This window comes from Netta rufina, assembly GCF_964035555.1.
Source record: "Netta rufina genome assembly, chromosome: 4".
Lineage (NCBI taxonomy): Eukaryota > Metazoa > Chordata > Aves > Anseriformes > Anatidae > Netta > Netta rufina.
The window spans coordinates 45925867-45945712 of record NC_140127.1 but is presented as its reverse complement, the minus strand read 5'-3'; the positions used below and the strand labels follow the sequence as shown (position 1 = coordinate 45945712).

Genomic DNA, 19846 nt, shown 5'->3' with positions numbered 1-19846 from the left:
TGAGATCGATGCTGAAAGCAGTCGCAACAAAAATATTTTAGAAGATTTGGAGAAAATAAATCCTATTTGTAATATTCCCAAAGAGTGCATCAATTTTATATTCAACAGATGCAAAAATAATGGATTTTAACCAGAGCTGGTTTGATGAGGATATGAACTATTTCATCGTATTAATGAGTGTTTCTGAATACGGCAGCCAGTACACAATGGCATTGACTCTCCTGCTCCTTTCTGATCTGAAGTATTTGATATTTGAAAGCAGTTTGCAATGAATTCTAAGCAACTTCATTTAGGGAATTCTACGTTGCATACGAAGTGATTTGATTAAGATTTTGTCAAGTTTGTTTCTTTGTCCTGCAAGTGTTCTGAATTAGTATGCTTCATAGCTCTATCTCACATTAAACTCGATAAATTATTTTCTCTACAAGAACTACAATAATATTTACAAATCCAGAAGCAATTACAAACAGCTAACAATTACATTTGCCATAAAGGAGCATCCTCCTGTATTCCTATGGAGAAGCTTATTGATAGATCAGAAGTGCAAGGGTTTATTTATAAAATTAGCATCTCACTGGCAGCACTTACCCTACAGTAACGTAAAAAAAAAAAAAAAAAAAAAAAAAAAAGTCTCCAAAAGAGAGAACCAAACTACAAGCCTCATGCTGGGGCGCACAGACATTACTTCTGCGGGTAGCACTTGCTCCTCTCCCTGTGCTGTGCCAGCCATGACCCAAAGCGCTGCTGGAACAGCCTGCCAGTAAGCAGCAAATCCAAGCGAAATGAAAATCAGCAAAGCCATTCCACAGACTCCCACCTCACACTGCATGTTCACAATGTTTCATTGGGAATACTGAAACACTAAGCTGAGAAAAATCTGGGTGAGTAAAATACTCATCTAGGTGCTGTACAGATGCATCAATATACCTAGGGCAGTGCTGCGCTTTCTTCTGGTGTATTCTGCACCCACATCATGCAGCTGGCTGCCCAGTTTTGTCAGAAGAGGTGGCCTTGGTGGGACCGTGCAGCCCTCACATGCAGAAAGCCTGGTCCTGAAGGCAGCGCTTCACTCTGCTCATCGCTGCCGGGGGCTTGGCTGGCTGTCAGACAACCACAACAGCATGCCAGCATCAGTGGAAAAGATGCTGGAAAAGATAAGGGCTGAGTTTTTATGTGACCATATGACTGCGATAGATTAAATGGCTGTTTTGGAGAGGCTCGTTTTATTAACTGCTCTCCCGTTTATTCGGCATGCCTGAGAAGGTCTCACCATCTGTGTTCCCTGCTGCAAGGGAACAGCCATGTTAACGCAGGGGACTGACCTTCCCACAGCTCCTGGCAGCTCCCCTTGCCTCTCTGTTGCCCCAAACTGCTGTGTTACCAACATTTCCCCTGGGGCCAGCTGCCCTAGTTAGACTCAGAGCAGTCCCACCAATATACGTGGAGGGGCTGGATCCTGCCCCTGTCTCAGCTAGCTCGTGCCACTCGGCAGCACAAAGGGGACAAAGCTCTGCCTGTGCAGGGCTGGCAGCATCCCCCAGGAGCATGTTCTCCCCGTACTGCCTGCAGCTTGAGATAGGCTTACAGGTAGGAGCCTGGCTGAAAAGGGGTCAGTCAAGGAGGGGTAATGATGGCTATTACACTGCAACAGCCTTCCAGATTTGGCATAAAAACAAGCCCAAGGAAAAGAAAGCCTTGGGAACGGTGCCAGTTGCTGCATTCCTGTAGCCTCACCAAATTATTTTGATTATAAACATAAACCAGCAATTTCTAAATTTTGCTGTCACTGCACAGGAGTGCCAGGGGTGAGAGGAATATCAAGCCAGGTCCCCCTGCCCCTCACGGGTTGCAGCTGGCCTTTCAGAGAGCCTGTTGCGCCGGTGGTCTCAAACATGCTGGCAGAATTTACCTGCAGCGCTCCTCTGTCCCAGGCTGCCCTCCAGGAGGAGCATCAGGTCAGCAAAGCCCTGCAGTGAAAGGTGCCTGGAGCTCACACAGGAGAAGGGCTCACTAGGGCTGGGAGACTCCTCCCCAGATGGAGAGAGACTGGGATGGATGCATCTGCAAGGCCCCCAGCAGGTCCAGTGCCACACACTGGGCCAGACACATCCTTCTTCTCCATACCTAACCAAGTTTTTTCTCCCCTCCCCCCATTTTCTTAATTTCTAGAGGAAAAATGGCAGGAGGCCAGTCCTACATAAACATTCAGATGTCAGAGTCGAGCACAAACGGCATCCCGAGCAGCACGCTCTCTCCAGACCTTGAAAACCAGGGAGGAAGCACACTAACTTTCCACAACATCTCCTACAGTGTGAAGGTGAAGTCTGGGTTCCTGTGCTGTAGAAAAACAGCGAGCAAAGAAGTTTTGAGAGATCTCAAGTAGGTATTTTGACTTCTCTTTGGAGTAAGCCCATCTTTTATTTCTGTTCCCGGCAGCGAAGCCCACTGCCATCACTCAGCCACGGATCACAATGCACAGAATTATATAAATGTTACATATAATAGATATCCTTGCTTTCACCTGCCTGAGTTATGGCCATGGCCAGAGTACTGTGGTTGTGGCAAATGAGCCGCTTGTGTACTGTGTATGTTTCTTAATCTGTAGAACCAGAAATTTCCGCAGTAAGAAATTAAAGCAGAAGAAGCATGGGTCAGAAAGTAAAACCAGGCCTCCAAGGCTGCACAGTGCTAGACCACGAGAATGGCTGTCCTGGGCCAGACCCTAAGCCCAGGTACTCACAACAGGCACCAGAGTTCAGTGCCAGACAAAGCTGGCATCACAACACGCAGGCATTTGCACGTGCAGCCTGCCTCTTGCGTACACAAGTACTCGCTGAGTGCACTTTTAGGGGCTAGGCAGAACTATCAGCAACACCTGTGCGCGCTCCAGCAACCACGAGAAAAAGCAGCAGCATCCTCATCCATCATTTCTACAGGCTCTTCTCCCCACTTCAACACTTAAAAGCTGTTTCCACCCAGCCTCTGAGTGTAGCCTGCCTGAAAATCAGATTGAGAGAAACTCTGAACTACTGATGTCATCTATCTATTTTGTCTTACAGTGGCATCATGAGACCAGGACTGAATGCAATTTTGGGGCCCACTGGCAGTGGTAAATCTTCGTAAGTATCCCCTCTGTTCTATGCATCATTTACACCAAGGAGAAAATGAATCTGCACATATTTTGCAGTAATAGACAAGAATGTCAGGGAAAGATTTTGTTTCATTTACAACTTTGCAAATCTCACTGATTTCTGAGAAATACCTGAATTCAAAACAGACAGTCAGCTTAAATGACAAATATGTAATTTAAGTGTAGCACACTTCACTGATACACTACGTATCATTCTGGGTTAAGCTCCTACTATTGAGTGAATGGACACAAGCTGTGAAATTGCACAGACCTCACTTCCTTAAGAATCCAGGAGAAAAGAAACTCAGCTCCTTGAAGGCTGCCAGATGTTTTCTAAATAGCATGCTTTTACTATGGAATGCTTACACATTGCTGTCCATCTTGTGTCATCTGACCTCGCACATGCCAATTACACAAAGTGACCCCCTTCTCTTCTAGGCTGCTCGACATTTTGGCTGCAAGGAAAGACCCTCATGGGCTTTCTGGTGACATTTTGATCAATGGAGCTCCTCAGCCTGCCAACTTTAAATGTACCTCTGGATATGTAGTGCAGGTAGGACAGCATTCATCTCCCCAAGGCTGCTCCTGTCCCCTCCTGCCCACAGCTGCAAGAACTGGCATCAGTGCTGCAAGTGCACAGCTCTCACCTCCACTTGCCCAGGGGTGGTGTCACTAATGCTGTGGTCTGTCTGGGGTGGGCTGGGGAGTAGCACATGCCAAGAAGTGAAGGAAAATGACATCCCTCAGGGTGTACCTTTCCCTCCTTCCTCCTTGGAAGCTCCTGCTACACGTTGTAGCAGTTGCCACCACCCCTCTTCAGGCAAGGACCACATAAAACACAGCTAGATGCAGTTATCAGGGAAAACACAAATTGCCGAGTGAATATTGAGTATCTGCTCTTTCTCTTTTGAAGGATGATGTGGTGATGGGAACCCTGACCATCAGAGAAAACTTGCAGTTCTCAGCAGCACTCCGTTTGCCAAACTCTGTGAAGGAGCAGGACAGAAATGAACGAGTTAATCAGATCATCAAGGAGCTGGGTTTGAGCAAAGTGGCAGATTCCAAGGTAATGGCATTTAAATGCAATGCCTAAATCACAAAGAAATATGAAGTGATTTAATTAGTCACGTGGCAGATGAAAAAAAAAAAAAAAAAAAGGAAAAATAAAGTAAAGCAGCCCAGAGAATTTCAGTACTGTAAGAATTAACAAGGCCTCTGCGTGGTGACTGGTACAGGCTCTGCGCTGCTACTGCATGCGTTATCACACCATGGGGACGGGGAAAGGTAGTGAGGATACTGCAGCTACCTCTGATGTTAAGAAATTTCTTACAGCTCTTCCAGAATGCCGCTGTGCCAGGAGGATGCTGGTCACTGCAGCATGTGTTATCAGGCCACCTGACACAAATTTCTTGTTCCGTACCAGGTTGGCACCCAGTTCACTCGTGGGGTGTCCGGGGGAGAGCGGAAAAGGACCAATATCGGGATGGAGCTCATCACAGATCCCACCATCCTCTTTTTGGATGAGCCAACCACTGGACTGGATGCCAGCACCGCTAACGCCGTCCTGCTGCTACTGAAAAGGTGATGTCCTAGGAACCAGTGCCTGCACTTGGTTTGCACTTGGATCATGTTTAGAATAAGCAGACAAGGAAATCACACATATCACTGTTTTCCACCGAGCCAAAACTGCAAAGGCAGTAAGAAAAGGCAGTCTGGTCTCCCAGTGCCAAGCAATGTCCCAGGTGCACACCTGGGCTGCTGTCTGTCCCTGACAGCTATGTTCTTAGGTGCAAGTGTTTATTTTCACATCTGCTTGGCCAGAATAGTGATAAATATGCCTGCTGTACAGTCTGACTACAGATATTAGTTAGAACGCAGCTAGATTCTTCCCCATGACAACATCTCAGCCCTATCTTTGGGAAAACAAAAACTTGCAAATTTTACATCATTTTACATTTCTTACACTTCAATGACTTAAACACCCCTCTCCAGAGCCTTCCAATTTGCACCAGAGCCTTCCTGGACCTTCTCCCCCTGCGGCCTCCCCAGCGAGAGGGAACTTCCCTTTTCTCACAGAGGCACTTTTGGTATCACCTATAGATTTCCTCTGCATCCTTTTTCCTTCCCCCTTCCCGTTTCTCACATCCTGACTTAATTGCCCTTGACCAAGCCTTAACTGACCTTGCAAATTCTCTGTCTAAATGCTGAAAGGACTCTTGCAGCTAACACCTCTGTTACACTTCACTCTCCATTCAGGATGGCAAAGCAAGGAAAAACAATCATCTTCTCCATCCACCAGCCACGGTACTCCATATTCCGGCTGTTTGACAGCTTGACGCTTCTGGCTGCAGGGCGGATGCTGTACCACGGCCCCGCTCAGCAGACCATCACCTACTTCCAATCTATCGGTGAGCATAACACACCGTGGTGACTGCTGCATCTAGATCCGCAGCTTGCACGAGCACTTGAGCAAGAAAAACAGCAATAGTACGTGATGAGATCTGGATGTGGTATGGATTAGCAAGTCCAAGATTTTAACAGGCTGAGTGTTTCTCTTGGGGTTCCACCTCTTGACCTGTATGTGTTTTGGATGATGGGGCTGACTTCTAATCAGCTGCTCCTGGGCACATGTTAATTAGACAAAGCATGGGGTGAGGTTCAGCAGGCATTCAGCAGGCTGGGGTTGAGCAACACTGCGCATCCCTCTTATAGGCATGGTGGCTGCACGCGGCCTCTTGCCCATCACCGAGCTGCCACTTAGCGCTTGTCACGCTCTCACTGCAGGCTACGAGTGCGAGCCTTACAACAATCCTGCCGACTTCTTCCTGGACATCATCAACAGGGACTCCACGGCGGTGACGGTGAACAAGACCGACGAAGACAACTCAGGTACAAGGCAGAGAGCTGAATGCAATATCTGCCACGTGTCTGCAGCCAGGTGTCCAGCCCAGCACAGACACATCCCTCACAGTGCCAGACGAGCAGTAACAGTGTTGTACACGCATACGGTTATCTGTGTGCCTCGGGTTATTATGTACTGCTGACCCATGTTGCTTTAAGGCTATGACCTTCCTAAATACTGTTTGTTTATTCATTGAAAATAATTAGCACTTCCTGAAGTAAATACCAAATTCATGTACAGCCCTGCTATATAAAATATTCCTGTCTCTGCAATAGTTTGCCTCTCATAGAGAGGTGTTTATGCATTTACTGTTGCTATCCATTTCTTCAACAAGCTGACCTGCATGCTTTTGTGTCACAATCAAATTAGTAGGTGTTAAAGGCAAAATAATATTTGCCTGTGCTGAAGCTGTAATGTCTGGGAATTTAAGGAAATCTTGTTACAGCTCAGCACAAAGTAGCTGGTTTCATCTTCAAGGCAAATCAACTGAAGCCCTGCACTAGCTCTAATGATAAACCAGGACAATTATTCTGGTTAGGAACACATTTGGTGTAGCTATGCCAGTTAGTTTTAACATAATGGAATGGCTTATCTGTTCTGAAATTCCTTTTTCTCACCTCCAAGTAAGCTGGCAATAGGGACAGGGAAATGCTTCCCTGAAGCTGGGGTAAGGCTGAAATCACCCCCAAACCACCAACTCTCACCTGCACTCATGCATGCTTTTTTGCACAAGGCTGATTGCAGCAGGTGTCTGGAGCTAAATATGCATATCGATTCTTCTCCTTTGTTAGTAATGCTCCCACCCCAACTGCGGAACTCTTTAGGCCTAGCTCCTAATGCATCTTCCCATCCCTTACACTACTCTTTTTTTTTTTATCTTTTTTTTTTTTTCCAACCTTTCCAGCAGAGAGTGTTGAAGAACACATTGAATACAACACAACCTTGGCTGAGAAGTTAGCAGAAAAATACTGCAACTCTACCTACTATCAAGAAACAAAATCAATACTAGAGAATATTTCATTGGGAAATACAAAGAAAACAAAAGCATTTTTCAGACAAATTACATATACCAACTCCTTCTGTCACCAGCTGAAGTGGGTGTCCAGGCGCACGTTCAAAAATCTGGTGGGAAACCCTCAAGCTTCCATAGCTCAGGTAAGGTTATTTGTATCTATCTGGTCTGTAATAAACATTCACTTTCAGCTGCTCCTGTATTAGACCAGCTGTGGGGAAGAGTTTTGCCTCTTGGTATTTTGACTGAAAGTAGCATCTGAAAAAAAGCGTGTGCAAAAGGTGTGCTGTTTGACAGCTCACCAGAGGATGCTCTGAATGCTCCCATATGAACAGCACAATGAGTTCAGTGACGTATTTTGGGCTACATAAAACCTCGGGAGGCAGAGTCTTCTTCAGCAAGGTGTTCTGCTCCCTGCTGCTGGCCAGGGACAGACAACCTCCCCACAGTTGCACACCTTGTCTCAGGAGCATGCCTCAGACTCTAGGCTGATTGTCCAGCCTTGTCACAGCAGGATTTGCCCTCAAATCTTGCCCCTCACCTCCACCCAAGGATAGTTCAACAACTATGATTGCATAATTCATTATCTTAGCTCACTAAGTGTTGGCTCGCATGTAGAGATACTTTCCCATCTGTTTACAATGAGTGTGATACCTTCTGAAAAATAAGTCATGAAAATCAGAGCCTAGCCCTTGCTACAAAACATGAGCATGTTCTACCAACTGGCTCTGTTAGCGCTGCTTTTTCAGCAGAACCAAAGCCAGAAGTGTGGTCTGGTTCAAAGTCGTGTGTTGCCTTCACACACAAAGGCTACCAGGCCTCAGGAATCCCCCAGTACACCAACCAAACCCTGCAGGCTCTGTGCCACCAAAGCTCCCACAGCGATTCACAGCAGGGAAAGTAATAAAAAATCAGGCCCAAGGCAGGGGCAGGGACTGCTGCCTTCGGTACATTCTACATAACAAGTGAACAAAGCAGCCAGCGTGGAGTGGAAATGAGCCCAGAGTTGCCAAGGTTAAAAGGCTGCAAGTACGTGTGTGTGTCTGTATGCTGATCTGATGGAGATCCTTAATAATTGCTTTGTAAAAGCTTGACCTTGTGACAAGAATTAGACTCTCACCCATCTCGTAATACCCCAAGGTTAACGGTCCTGACTTTTTCTCACAATCTCTTTTCTTTCCCCACCTCGTTAGGGATGGATTTTACACGCATGCCTTTACAAGTACACGCTTCATTAAGCCTTGCTCATTAATCTCCTCCAAAGGGGTCTTGCTAGGATCCTTGCTTTGCTGTACACTTGGCTTCGGAGCTCAAGTATCCCTGACAGTTGCTCCTGTCGGCAAGAGCTTGGGGACAGGGTTCCCCAGACCAAGTGATTTAGAGTGGTAAGGCTCAGGCATGGTTGGGGCTTACAGATGACAGAACTGCCTGATACCAATGCTGTTAAGAACAAATCCCGTGAATAAGGTGTGCAACTGAACCCCACAGTGGTACACTGGGAAGTGTGAAAATAATTGCTGAGGCTTTGAAAGCAACGAGAACAATATTTTTCCTGCTCTTTTAATTTTTTTTACATTTAGGTGGTTGTTACAGTTTTCCTGGGACTGGTTGTAGGTGCCATTTTCTTTGGACTTAAAAACGACACCACTGGCCTCCAGAACAGGTTAGTCAGTTCACTCACTGGATTTCTAAAAGCTCCCTCATTATTATGATAGGATATGGGACAGGGTTGGATAAGCAACCACTGAGAGCTTTAGGAACCTATCAGCCTGATTAGAGCAAATGCTCCTCCTCAGTACATCTGGTCATGCTGCTTTCGTGATGTGGAGGTGAGGGTGGTCTCCTTCCTCCCTGCTCAACAGCAATGCAGGAACCCGGTCCCACCTGGTGTGCTGCAGCCTGGCCGAGCCATGCAGCTGAAGGGAATGATGTTCCTCAGCAGGATGACATTTTTCGGTGCCCGTCAGGCAGCTGAAAATGCAGAGCAGCAGCAGACTGCAGGGAACTGCTTCAGAGCACTGACATATCCACCGTCTAGTTTTAAACCACTTATAAAAGTGTGACAGCAAAGTTTCCTTGTCTTTCATCAGATATATGCCTCACAGCCAGAGAATTTGTAAACTCTCAGCAAATTAAACTAAAGAAAATAGGAAATTCATTTTCAAGCTTTTGACTGTATCAAAGAACAGATTATCCTTGCCCTCGTGTAGCAAAATGCTGTGCGAACCATGTCAGCTTTGCTGTGGCCCCAAATTTGCAGCCACACGATTTCCTGGGGAACACTGTATGGGAGGTCAAACGCTGCCACACGCCAGGGCTACAATGTGCATGTGTGCCTGCGCATGGCGCACTGGAAAAAAACTGCATTTCTATCACGTTTTTAATGTTGCCTACCATTCTGCTGTTTGTAGAGTTGGTGCCATGTTCTTTCTGACCACCAACCAGTGCTTCAGCAGTATTTCAGCTATTGAACTCTTTGTTGTGGAAAAGAAGATATTTATGTAAGTAAAACCTATTAAAACATGAACACGGTCTGTTGTTAGAGAGGTCATCTGTTTGCTTATCTTCCTGGACTTTTAAGTATGCCTTGTGTATGGTTTTCAAATTACTTCCCTGTCAGTGCTCCATGCGTACTCTTAGCCTGTTAGTGAACTGTCTGCAAATCCCCCAAACCATATCTATGATTGCATATGCCTCAGAGTTTTAAATTAATATTTATAGGAAGAAATCAGAGAACACCCTATTTAGGTATTGATTAGTAAGACTGTGACTTGCTAGTGACAACATTAAATAGTGCCTCACCGGACTCTTTAAGGCTGTACAGATTGCACTACCGAGAAAAGGAACGTTAATTAAGCATTACTCTCTCTGTTTTGCCAATACAGACCTTTACTAAAAAAACATGTGCACAAGTATTCATATTGATTTGCATATGAAAACAGCACCATTACTGTAGTGAATGGCTTACTGGACACTAACATTACAGCCTATCCATGAAAGAACTTTATTTTTTTTCCTTTTTCCAGTTTATACCAGGCTTCATTTGTCTCCAAGTTAAAACAAATTTACTTTAGTGATCAGATTTTGTGACATGCTGTACATATTTCTGTGTTCCAGACATGAGTATATCAGCGGGTACTACGGAACAGCTGCATATTTCATCTCAAAGCTAATGGCTGATTTGATACCCATTAGGACTTTACCGAGCATCATCTTCACCTGCATAACATACTTCATGTTAGGCAAGTATTGCCTTCCATGCTTCTGTTACCAGCCCCCCAACAAATTGACAAGGCTCTCACTTGTATATATGCACATGTATATACGTAGATTTATATTTGCTAGAGCACTACTTTGGCATGGCACTGGTTATTATGCTTGCCTGCAGCATGCCATGCTTTTACAGACACACTTCTTAATACTTGAGCATTCTGGTCAGAACATGCAGTGTGTTTCTTCTCCACTGCCCCTAGAAAGAGGAGAGTCACAGTCATTACCATACATGTTTGATTTCTTCCTTTCCATTTATAGCTGTTTTAACTTTCAGCGACTCTTATGAGATACTTTTTTTATGCTTGCAATAATACCTATCAAAGGAAAAGTGTTTTTTTTTGTTTGTTTGTTTGTTTGTTTTGTTGTTGTTGTTTTTGGTTTTTTTATAAGAACATCATGTAGTTTGAGTTACTGTCAACTTACTCTTTCTGGTGAAAAGTCTTCTGGTTAATGAGCAGAAATTTGAAAATTGCTAGCACCGACTTTTACAGCGCTGTAACGCCTTCAAATGCCATGCTCAAACACGTCCCAGGCAGACTGTTTTCCTAGCATAACTCTGCTGACAGGGCATGCACATTTTGGATGTCACAGTCCAACTGCAGTCTTGGGTCTCAACCACACAGCCTATGCTGGCAGACAAGACATTCTGTAGGCAGCACTGCACTGTAGAGCTTATGGTATCGCTTTTGGCAGGGTCATACTGAAAACTTTCTTGTTTTGCTCTTTAAGGTTTGAAGCCGACAGCAGAAGCCTTCTTTATAATGCTGTTTACCCTTACAATGGTGTCCTACACAGCCACTTCCATGGCTCTAGCCATCGCAACAGGACACGATGTGGTTGCTGTAGCCAACCTATTCATGACTATCACATTTGTTTTTATGATTGTGAGTAGCATTGTTTACTTCACTAGGGAGAAATCCAAACTTCACAGAGTTCAGCCAAATTCTGCAGAAAGACTGCGGGGCTGAGTTTGGATTTGTGCTTTCCAAAACAACCTGGGGCTGGGTGCAAGGCGGGGAGAGTTTCCCTGCGGTATTCTCAGCAGCTCCAGCAGGCAGAGTACTGCCAGCAATGTGGAGAAGTGCTCGCAGCAATGTTCTTTATTTTCACTCTAGATTTTCTCTGGGTTGCTGGTAAATCTCACGAGCATCATGTCCTGGCTTTCCTGGCTCAAGTACTTCAGCATCCCTCGATATGGAATGACAGTAAGTGCTGTAGTTTCCTGTGTACTGACATGAAAATGATTTGCTTAAAAGCAAGCCCTTTACTAGTGGTAGAAGAAATTCCAAATTTAATGCATTAATGAGCAAAAGGTAAGCTAGTTAAATACAGTGATCTTCAAACTTAGTGTGGTATCATCTTGAAAGAAGGGCTTCTCATCAGGTAACACCCACGGCTGTTTAGAAGAGCTAATTTCTATAAGAAGGAAGGACCTCAAATGAGAGAGAGACAAAGCTAACTAATTAGCTTTGCACTGGAACATAGTAGGACGAAAATGATACATCATAAAGAACAGCAGTTTTATCCCTCAAAAAGTATTTGTTCTCTTTGCCATCAAACAAACCCACGTCAAGCTGACAACTTTTCTCCCATTTTTTGATAATTTAAGGCATGGTGGTGTTTCACTGAGAAATTGGGGCTGGGATATTCCTGTGCAAAAGCACTCTAACCCATGGATGCTGTTACAGCTTACAGACACTCGAGCATTGTGCTGTGTGGACTGCACACATTTCTCTCTTAACATAAAAGACACTGAGCTGCTCTTGGTAAAGAGTAGATTTGGCCAACATAATAAATAATTATACCATCATACTTTTACAATATATATCAATTTAATTATGCCTCAGCTTGCTAACTTATCATTCCTTTACCTGCTAATTTCTATTGTCATTGTTTCTTTTGCTTTAAAAGGCATTACAAATTAATGAACTGTCTGGTCTGAACTTTTGCACCAACAACACAGGGTTTCCTGGCATGGATAACTTTCAGATGATAATCCCGATGTAAGTATTTGGGTACATTAAAATGAATCCCACCATGAGTCTTAGTCTGTTCATGGACATTTATCAATGACCAGCAGAGTTCACAGGAGCTTTTATATGGAAGATGGACTCTTACTGGGTTTTTGCATCGGTCTGCAGAGAACGGTCTGTGCTTTGTCACACTTTGTTAACATTAGACATACCTGCCATTATGCTCTTCTTTTTTTATACTGTATTTACTAAAATGCATATGCACATTATAATCATGAAGCCTAACAAAATCAGTTTCAGCCTCCTGCAAGAAACTGACTGTAGCTACCTGAAAAACAAACTTATAAATAGAAAATAAAACAGCAACATTTAACAGAGGTTTGCCCAGCCTCCTATTGACATGAAATCAGAGGATAACTTCTAGGGATCTTCCTAGATACTTAAAACAGACAACGTTTATAAATCTGTTTGTATTTATCTGTAGGTGGTGTACTGGAGACCAGTATCTTAAAAGTCAAGGCATTGACGCGAGCACCTGGGGCCTGTGGCAGAATCACGTGGCTCTTGCCTGCATGACAGTAATATTCCTTGCAATTTCATACCTGAAACTCCGCTTCATGAAGAAGTTTTCTTAAACCAAGAAATAAAAGCTCATCTGGCTCTGTTCAGCAGCCTAATAAACTGACCATGCAACTGACTTGATTATTTTTATGATACCTCCCTTGTACTTTCCTGATCGCAAAGCTCTCTGATGTAATGCTGATCTTTGTGTAACATTAAAGACATAGTGTTGATGTACTTCACTGAAACGTGGCACACTTCACTTCTCTTTATTGCCGTAACAAGCGCACAAGTCCTCATTTCCTCAGCAAACCACCCAGTCCTTCAGCACGTTCCTGTTCGAGATTTAACAAATGAAACTAACATTTAGTGGCTTAACCCGACAAAACAAACCCTGTACTCGCACCAGCAGGCACAGAGGGCAGCTTTGGTTCTAGTCACATAGTGACTTTACACAGCACACTGAATTTAAATATTTGGAAGTGCTTCTGTTTCAGAAAGTGCCTGAAGGCCCTGTCCTAAAACCAGTATCTTCTTTTTTTTTTCTTTTTTTTTAAAACAGTAGGATTTAGTATGGTTTCTTTGCCATTGCTATAAAGGCAAAGATTACTTGAATTAGCAGCTGAAAACCATTCTTTAGAAGTGTCTTTCATGGCAGACGAAAGATGGACATGATTTCATTTACAACTTCACCCACACTGAATCATTCATACATTTACAATTCTGAAAAAGTTTCAAAACTCTTAATGACGTAAGGCCAATATAGTTTTAAAAACACAATAATTAGGCACGCTTAATCACAAATTTATTGCCAGTCCTCAAAAAGTACACATATGCAATCATACAGGAAGGTGTTAAATGTGACCTCAATTTTACAGAAAACAAAAACAAAAACAAACAAACAAACCAAAAAAAAAAACAACACATGACAAAGAACACATGCAATAAAATAATGCACACAAAAGAGATCCATGACATTGCCAAGAGCCCTGAAAAACTGAGAAAAGCCAAGTACTTGGAAGATCGTTAATATTTCTCTGTTCAGTTACTTGAACATACTTGGTTTTCCCAAAATAGGTTATGATCCTTAGTTTTAAAAGCAGTCTGACAGCTCTGCATTACAACATATGCTGCCATCCATTTACACTTTGATATAATAACATTAGTTTTTCAAAATGAAAACTTCTTGTTCTTATCATGAATTGATCTCCTTATTTAAAAAACTATGCAAACATTCTTTATTTTTACACTGTTATGGGTGAACCAAAAGTCCGCCTTCAAGCATTTCCATGTATGTAACACTAACAACTAGAACCAAATATGAATAATAGTTTTGTGTTACTCAGGTCCCCTATTAGTTGATTTTACCACATTTTGATTTTACCACATATCTATTTTGATTTCATCACATACCTACTATTTTGATTTTTACCACATATCTAAACATACAGACTTCCAAATTAACAAAATAAATATACAAATAGAGTATTTCTGGTTTTGTTTTATAGTGGGACGATGAGGCCCAGCCTTGACACAATCTTACAAGCCAGTGGCGTGACAAATATTTCTGTGTTTAAGCAAAAGATTTATTCTATATCATCTGTATTTGCCATAGAGACATCTCAGCAAGCAGCATATGGCTCTGATTTTGCTATGCGTAAAAAGATGAAGTAACCAAACTTAAGTTGCTCCTGTTTAAGCCCTGAATTTGGGATGTGCACATTCCATCTTCATGGCACTTATTTGCTCAGTATAGGCACTTGCTACTCATGGACATTTTCTGCGGAGCATAAATATTAATTGTAGTGTAAGTTTGAGTCTTTTGCTGTATGGGAGAAAGAAGAGATCAGCAAAACAAACCTCAGGTTTCTCAGCATGGCAGTTTGAGCTGTATTTTGTGGCTGAACAGGTTTTGAGTTTAGACAGATTTCCACCTTATACACAGAAGCTGGGTGAAGGTGTTAATGATTCAATGTTAACCCCATCAGGAAGCCAGCTTACTTTGCTTTTAACTCATTTCATTTACTTCTATAGATTCTTTTCAGAATTAAATTTATTAAATAATGCCTCTCTATACTACTTTCCATGTATTGATAGACATACACAAATATATAAAATATTTTATTTACACTGACATATCAATTTATATAAATCAAATTGTGGTCTAATTCTTTTAGGAGTCAGGTCCCATATGCTCTTCCATAATTCTGTAGAAAGGACTGCATTTAAACCAAAACAACACATCATTTAGGACAGCCCCACTGGAATAGATATATCTCCAAGTTGATGCTTATTTGCTTTTTCTTCAAAGTGTGTCTTTTGTTTTTGAGGTCTGGGAGCATAGTCGTGGTATTACTTTGTTCTGGGAGATGTGACCATACCCACCTCTCTCTCTGCTTTGGTTTTAAGATATAGCCAATGTCTATTTTTGTGTGCTTTCTGAAAAAATTCATACATAATTATTTACAAGATATAATTATGTGAACAAAGACATCACAAATATTTTTTTGCAAAGGAAAATAAGTTAGGCAGTATTTTCTGTAAGTCTTCTTTGGGACAATATTTATGTTTTTTTAAGTAATCAAAGTGATAACAGGATCACATAAAATTTAGTAACTTGCCAGGAAAATAATTTAAGAAATAGCATATGAGCACTAAGTCCTATCCTCCTCTTTTGCTCAGACTTTAATTAAGTGAGATCCCTTCAACATCAGTGACAATATATTTCATAAAAGCTATTTAAATATGGAAAAGGATGTCAGGATTCAGCCTGACATAGCAGAATTTCTCATACAAGGAATTTATGGAAGGAAAAAACGCAGAGGTTGAATGTCATTCCTGTTTTTGTTTACATTCAGGAAGCCAAGGCAAGGGAAAACAATATATTTTTTTTCCATTCATCAGCCTCAGTAGTCCATATTCGAAGCATTTGATAGCTTGACAGTAAGCCTGCTGTACCATGGCCCTGCTCGTAACGCTTTCCAGTAACTTCAGATAGATTGGAGAGCTTTCATCAACTGGGGGCTCTAATCACCAGGAAAACTTTCGTCTTGCACTATGTGGATTTTGTTTGTAAAGAGAAACAATATTAACTACAGTCCCTTTGGTTATGAAAGAAAGATGTAAATATAAGGTACCTCAGCTCTCTTCTGGTGAAGCTCTGAGATGACAGATTGCTGAGTAAAATGCCAAGACGACAGGTTCCCATACAGCTTATAAAGAGACGCTGTTTTCATTAAAATATGGCACTTCTCTGGTTTTAAATGACACCGTACTTACCATCAATTTATTTCACATACCCTAGCTCTATTATGAAATAGTGTGCAGTAAACCATTTACCTGAATATTTTGGAACAGTCATCAGTTCCTGGGGTAGGAAAGGTCTGGTGATCGGTGCTTTGCAGTCAGAATGTCCTGCCTCCATCTTCAACATTTCATAGGACCCTAGGAGGAATTAATGGACAAACCACCTAAATGAGTCACAACTATTTGGAACAGATAAACACGACGTGCTGTTTATTAAGTGGGACATTCCACAGCTTTCAGAGCTCCAGAGACAAGTTATCAGCAATCTGAAGTGCACCAGAAATTGTGCATGATTATGAGCCCTTCCCTGGCCATGTTTTAGGGATAGAGGGAGTATTTTTCCTCCTATTTACCACACAAACTGCCTGGAAACTGTCCTTTACCTGGTTGTACTTTGTAGATGTTTGTTAAGAATATGCCTCCCACGAACACCACAAATGGACCTGGTACTCGCACAATGCAGGCAATTGTTGCAATTATTAAAGTTATTAATTATTAAGATTGTTGCAATTACTACAGCATTCTTTTTGAAGATTTCTATTCTCCTTTCTGTTTACAAGCATTTAAAACCATCCAGCATGTCACCATTTGGTATCTTTCTTAGGTAAAAATTAAAAAAAAACCATTGCATATGAGATAGGAATATTTTTTTAGCTTTCGTGTTTGCATTCTCCTCAAAAAAAAAAACAAAACAAAACAAAAAAAAATTAAAAAAAATATTCACCCTGTCATTACATTATTCCATTGAAATACTGAAAAAAAGTATATTGAAACTTGGTGAAAAATCCTAAGTGTAGCTAGGCATTATTAAAGCACTTGAACTGAAGCAGGGATTTCAGCTTGTTTTATGACTTGCATCCATAAATACTTGAGTATACAATTAAGGCTTTACTGCTTGGATCAGAGCTTCTAAGACAGCAACGTAACAATATAACCTCCTAAGAAACCTAAGGGAAATTCTTTGCATACTGAGGATATAGCAAGTCCTATGATTTGTTTTTGAAAGCTCAGTAACGCACTTTCTATAAACTATATCCAACATCATTAGGCACGCTAGCTAAGAGAAATAGGTGCTGTACATACAGTGGTAAATAAATACAAACACTTCATTTCTTTACCTGTGCAACTTCCTTGATAGCTGTAGTATTACCAACTTGTGAGGCATACTGAGAAGATAACATGGTTTTAGAAATGCCTTCTTCCTGCTTCATTCAGGTCTCTGTCTCATGGAATTACCCCAACGTAAGTTTCTCTTTTGATTCCTTGCTTTGTGCAGAAAACTGCAGAGATGTGAACAAAGAATGCTAATAGAGCTTTCATTAATACCATTTTCCATTTATATTTTTTTTTTCTTAACAATAAAATTAGTCAGCAAGGTTCTTGCTGAACTAATCAGTAATTATTGTATTGCTTTGATTGTTTTCTGATGGGGAAAAACAAAGCCTTCAGAGTACCAAAGCTGCTGGTCAATGCTTCTTACCTGTAGTTTATTTTACGTATTTTTCCTTTTTAAGTAGAAGATAACACTGAGGAGATCAACAGCAATGGGTTCGTGCAAAGCAATCAGCAGAAGAGTACTGCAGGTCCTTGTACAACACAGAAACAAAAGGAAAATTAGAGAAGCTTTTTCTGGAGGAGAAAAAAATCCATCAGCCCAAATAAAAAAAGGAAAGAAACACAATGCACCAAAAAACCTCCGGAGATAAAAAATACATAGTCACTATCACATGTACCTTGAAGTGCAATGGAAGGGGGAAAAAAAGTCAAGAAGCATTAAAAAAAAAAAAAAAAGAAAGAAAGAAAGTGATTACTAGCGGTAGGGCAATGAGCCTGGAGTTGCCAAGGTTAAAAGGCTTCAAGTACGTGTGTGTGTCTGTATGCTGATCTGATGGAGATCCTTAATAATTGCTTTGTAAAAGCTTGACCTTGTGACAAGAATTAGATTCTCATCCATCTCGTAATACCCCAAGGTTAACGGTCCTGACTTTTTCTCACAATCTCTTTTCTTTCCCCACCTCGTTAGGGATGGATTTTACACGCGTGCCTTTACAAGTACACGCTTCATTAAGCCTTGCTCATTAATCTCCTCCAAAGGGGTCTTGCTAGGATCCTTGCTTTGCTGTACACTTGGCTTCGGAGCTCAATTATCCCTGACAGTTGCTCCTGTCGGCAAGTTCTTGGGGACAGGGTTCCCCAGACCAAGTGATTTAGAGTGGTAAGGCTCAGGCATGGTTGGGGCTTACAGATGACAGAACTGCCTGATACCATTGTTTTTGCTGAGATTTGTCTTACATACTTAAACAACTGCGATGTAAAAATGTAATCATTCTGATTATGTCACCGACTTGATTGAAAATGTGTTTTTGTGTATAAAAATTCCTGTTGTGGTTTCTTGACATTGAAGAGTAAGTGATTTAATCTGGATTCTAGGAAACTTTAAAAGACTTACTCATGCAAGGTTTTATTAATTCTAATCAGAATACATTATCAAGCTTTGCTGAGGATTTGCTGTGTAGTAGCCAATGGAATTTCAGGCTGAGTTTTCAAAATTTTAGTTCTTACAACTTTGGAAATACATTTATCACCAATACTTACAACAGCAAACTGCCTAATAATCACGTACTACTATTATTTATTTTTATTATAAAGTTAAGAAGGTTACCCTTTTGAAAGTATTTTGTCCTAATTACAGACTAACAGCCTTCATTGACTATGCAAGTGGCCTGAGTCCAAAAAACTTCTGGAAGAGAGAATTGCCTTACAAATACAAAATTTACACTGCTATGCTACGATTTAACCTCCTAGTTTAAAAAAAAAAATCCCGAACTTCATAAATGCATTTTTGCTGTTTGTTCATATATATTTGTATTTGTCTTTTGGTGTGGTTACTACAACTTTCAACAAGATCTTAATTTTAGTTAAATACATATTTATTACTTTGTTATTTACTTTTCTACGGATAATTGTTGTAGCCATTTTTAATGTCCTGTTTACAGGTTTTCTCTGTGTTGCTGATAAATATCTTAAGCATTGAATTTTTCTTTCCTGGATAAAATATTTCAGTATTCCTCACTATAGCCCAACAGTTCTAGGTTTTCTGCACATTTTATTAAAATAGTCTTCTAAAAAGGACCCTCATTGAATTGAAAAACAATGATTTACTGACACTAAATGCTAATTTTTGTAAACATCAATTTTTTTGGTCAAGTGCAATCACTGTCTTAGCGTTTTTCACAAAAATGATAGCACAGCACAGCATGAGAGAGCACAGTCCTAAAATGTAAATAGCAGTAGTGCCAACAAAGACTCAAGTTAGACCTATGAATCTTCCACGCTACCCATTTTTATTTTCTCAATAATGTGTGTTTGTGTGATTATCATTCTAACAAATGCAAATAGCTTCTTTCATCCTAAATATTTTACATTTTTTTAATTAAAAAAAAAAAAGTTTTCCTTCTGTCAGAACTTACATTCATCTCACTGCTCAAAAAAGGCAAATGTCTTCCAAGCATAAAGTAAATGATTTCTCTCCACCTCTTGTTCTCCCTCCTTCTGCTTGTGGGAATGAATTCAGAAGAATTATGTGGCTCTTACTCCAAACATGCATCTCAAGCTGCGCTTTCTGAAGAAATTTTCCAAAGTCAGCAATACTACAGCATACACACAGCATTCGCTAAGAAAGCTTCCCT

General features: G+C 41.3%; 1 protein-coding gene across 1 annotated transcript; it reads left to right on the top strand.

Annotated features, from left to right (window-relative positions):
• Nucleotides 1-2176: 2176 nt before the first annotated feature.
• Nucleotides 2177-12925, top strand: ABCG2 (ATP binding cassette subfamily G member 2 (JR blood group); the record flags this gene model as incomplete). Its single annotated transcript, XM_084286736.1, has 15 exons — nt 2177-2379; nt 3060-3119; nt 3569-3683; nt 4044-4196; nt 4554-4711; nt 5387-5538; nt 5915-6019; nt 6937-7187; nt 8625-8707; nt 9456-9545; nt 10162-10286; nt 11047-11201; nt 11433-11522; nt 12229-12320; nt 12775-12925. The coding sequence occupies 15 exons, from the start codon at nt 2177-2179 to the stop codon at nt 12923-12925; spliced, it is 1983 nt and encodes a 660-aa protein (XP_084142862.1).
• Between the last annotated feature and the right edge of the window lie 6921 nt (nt 12926-19846).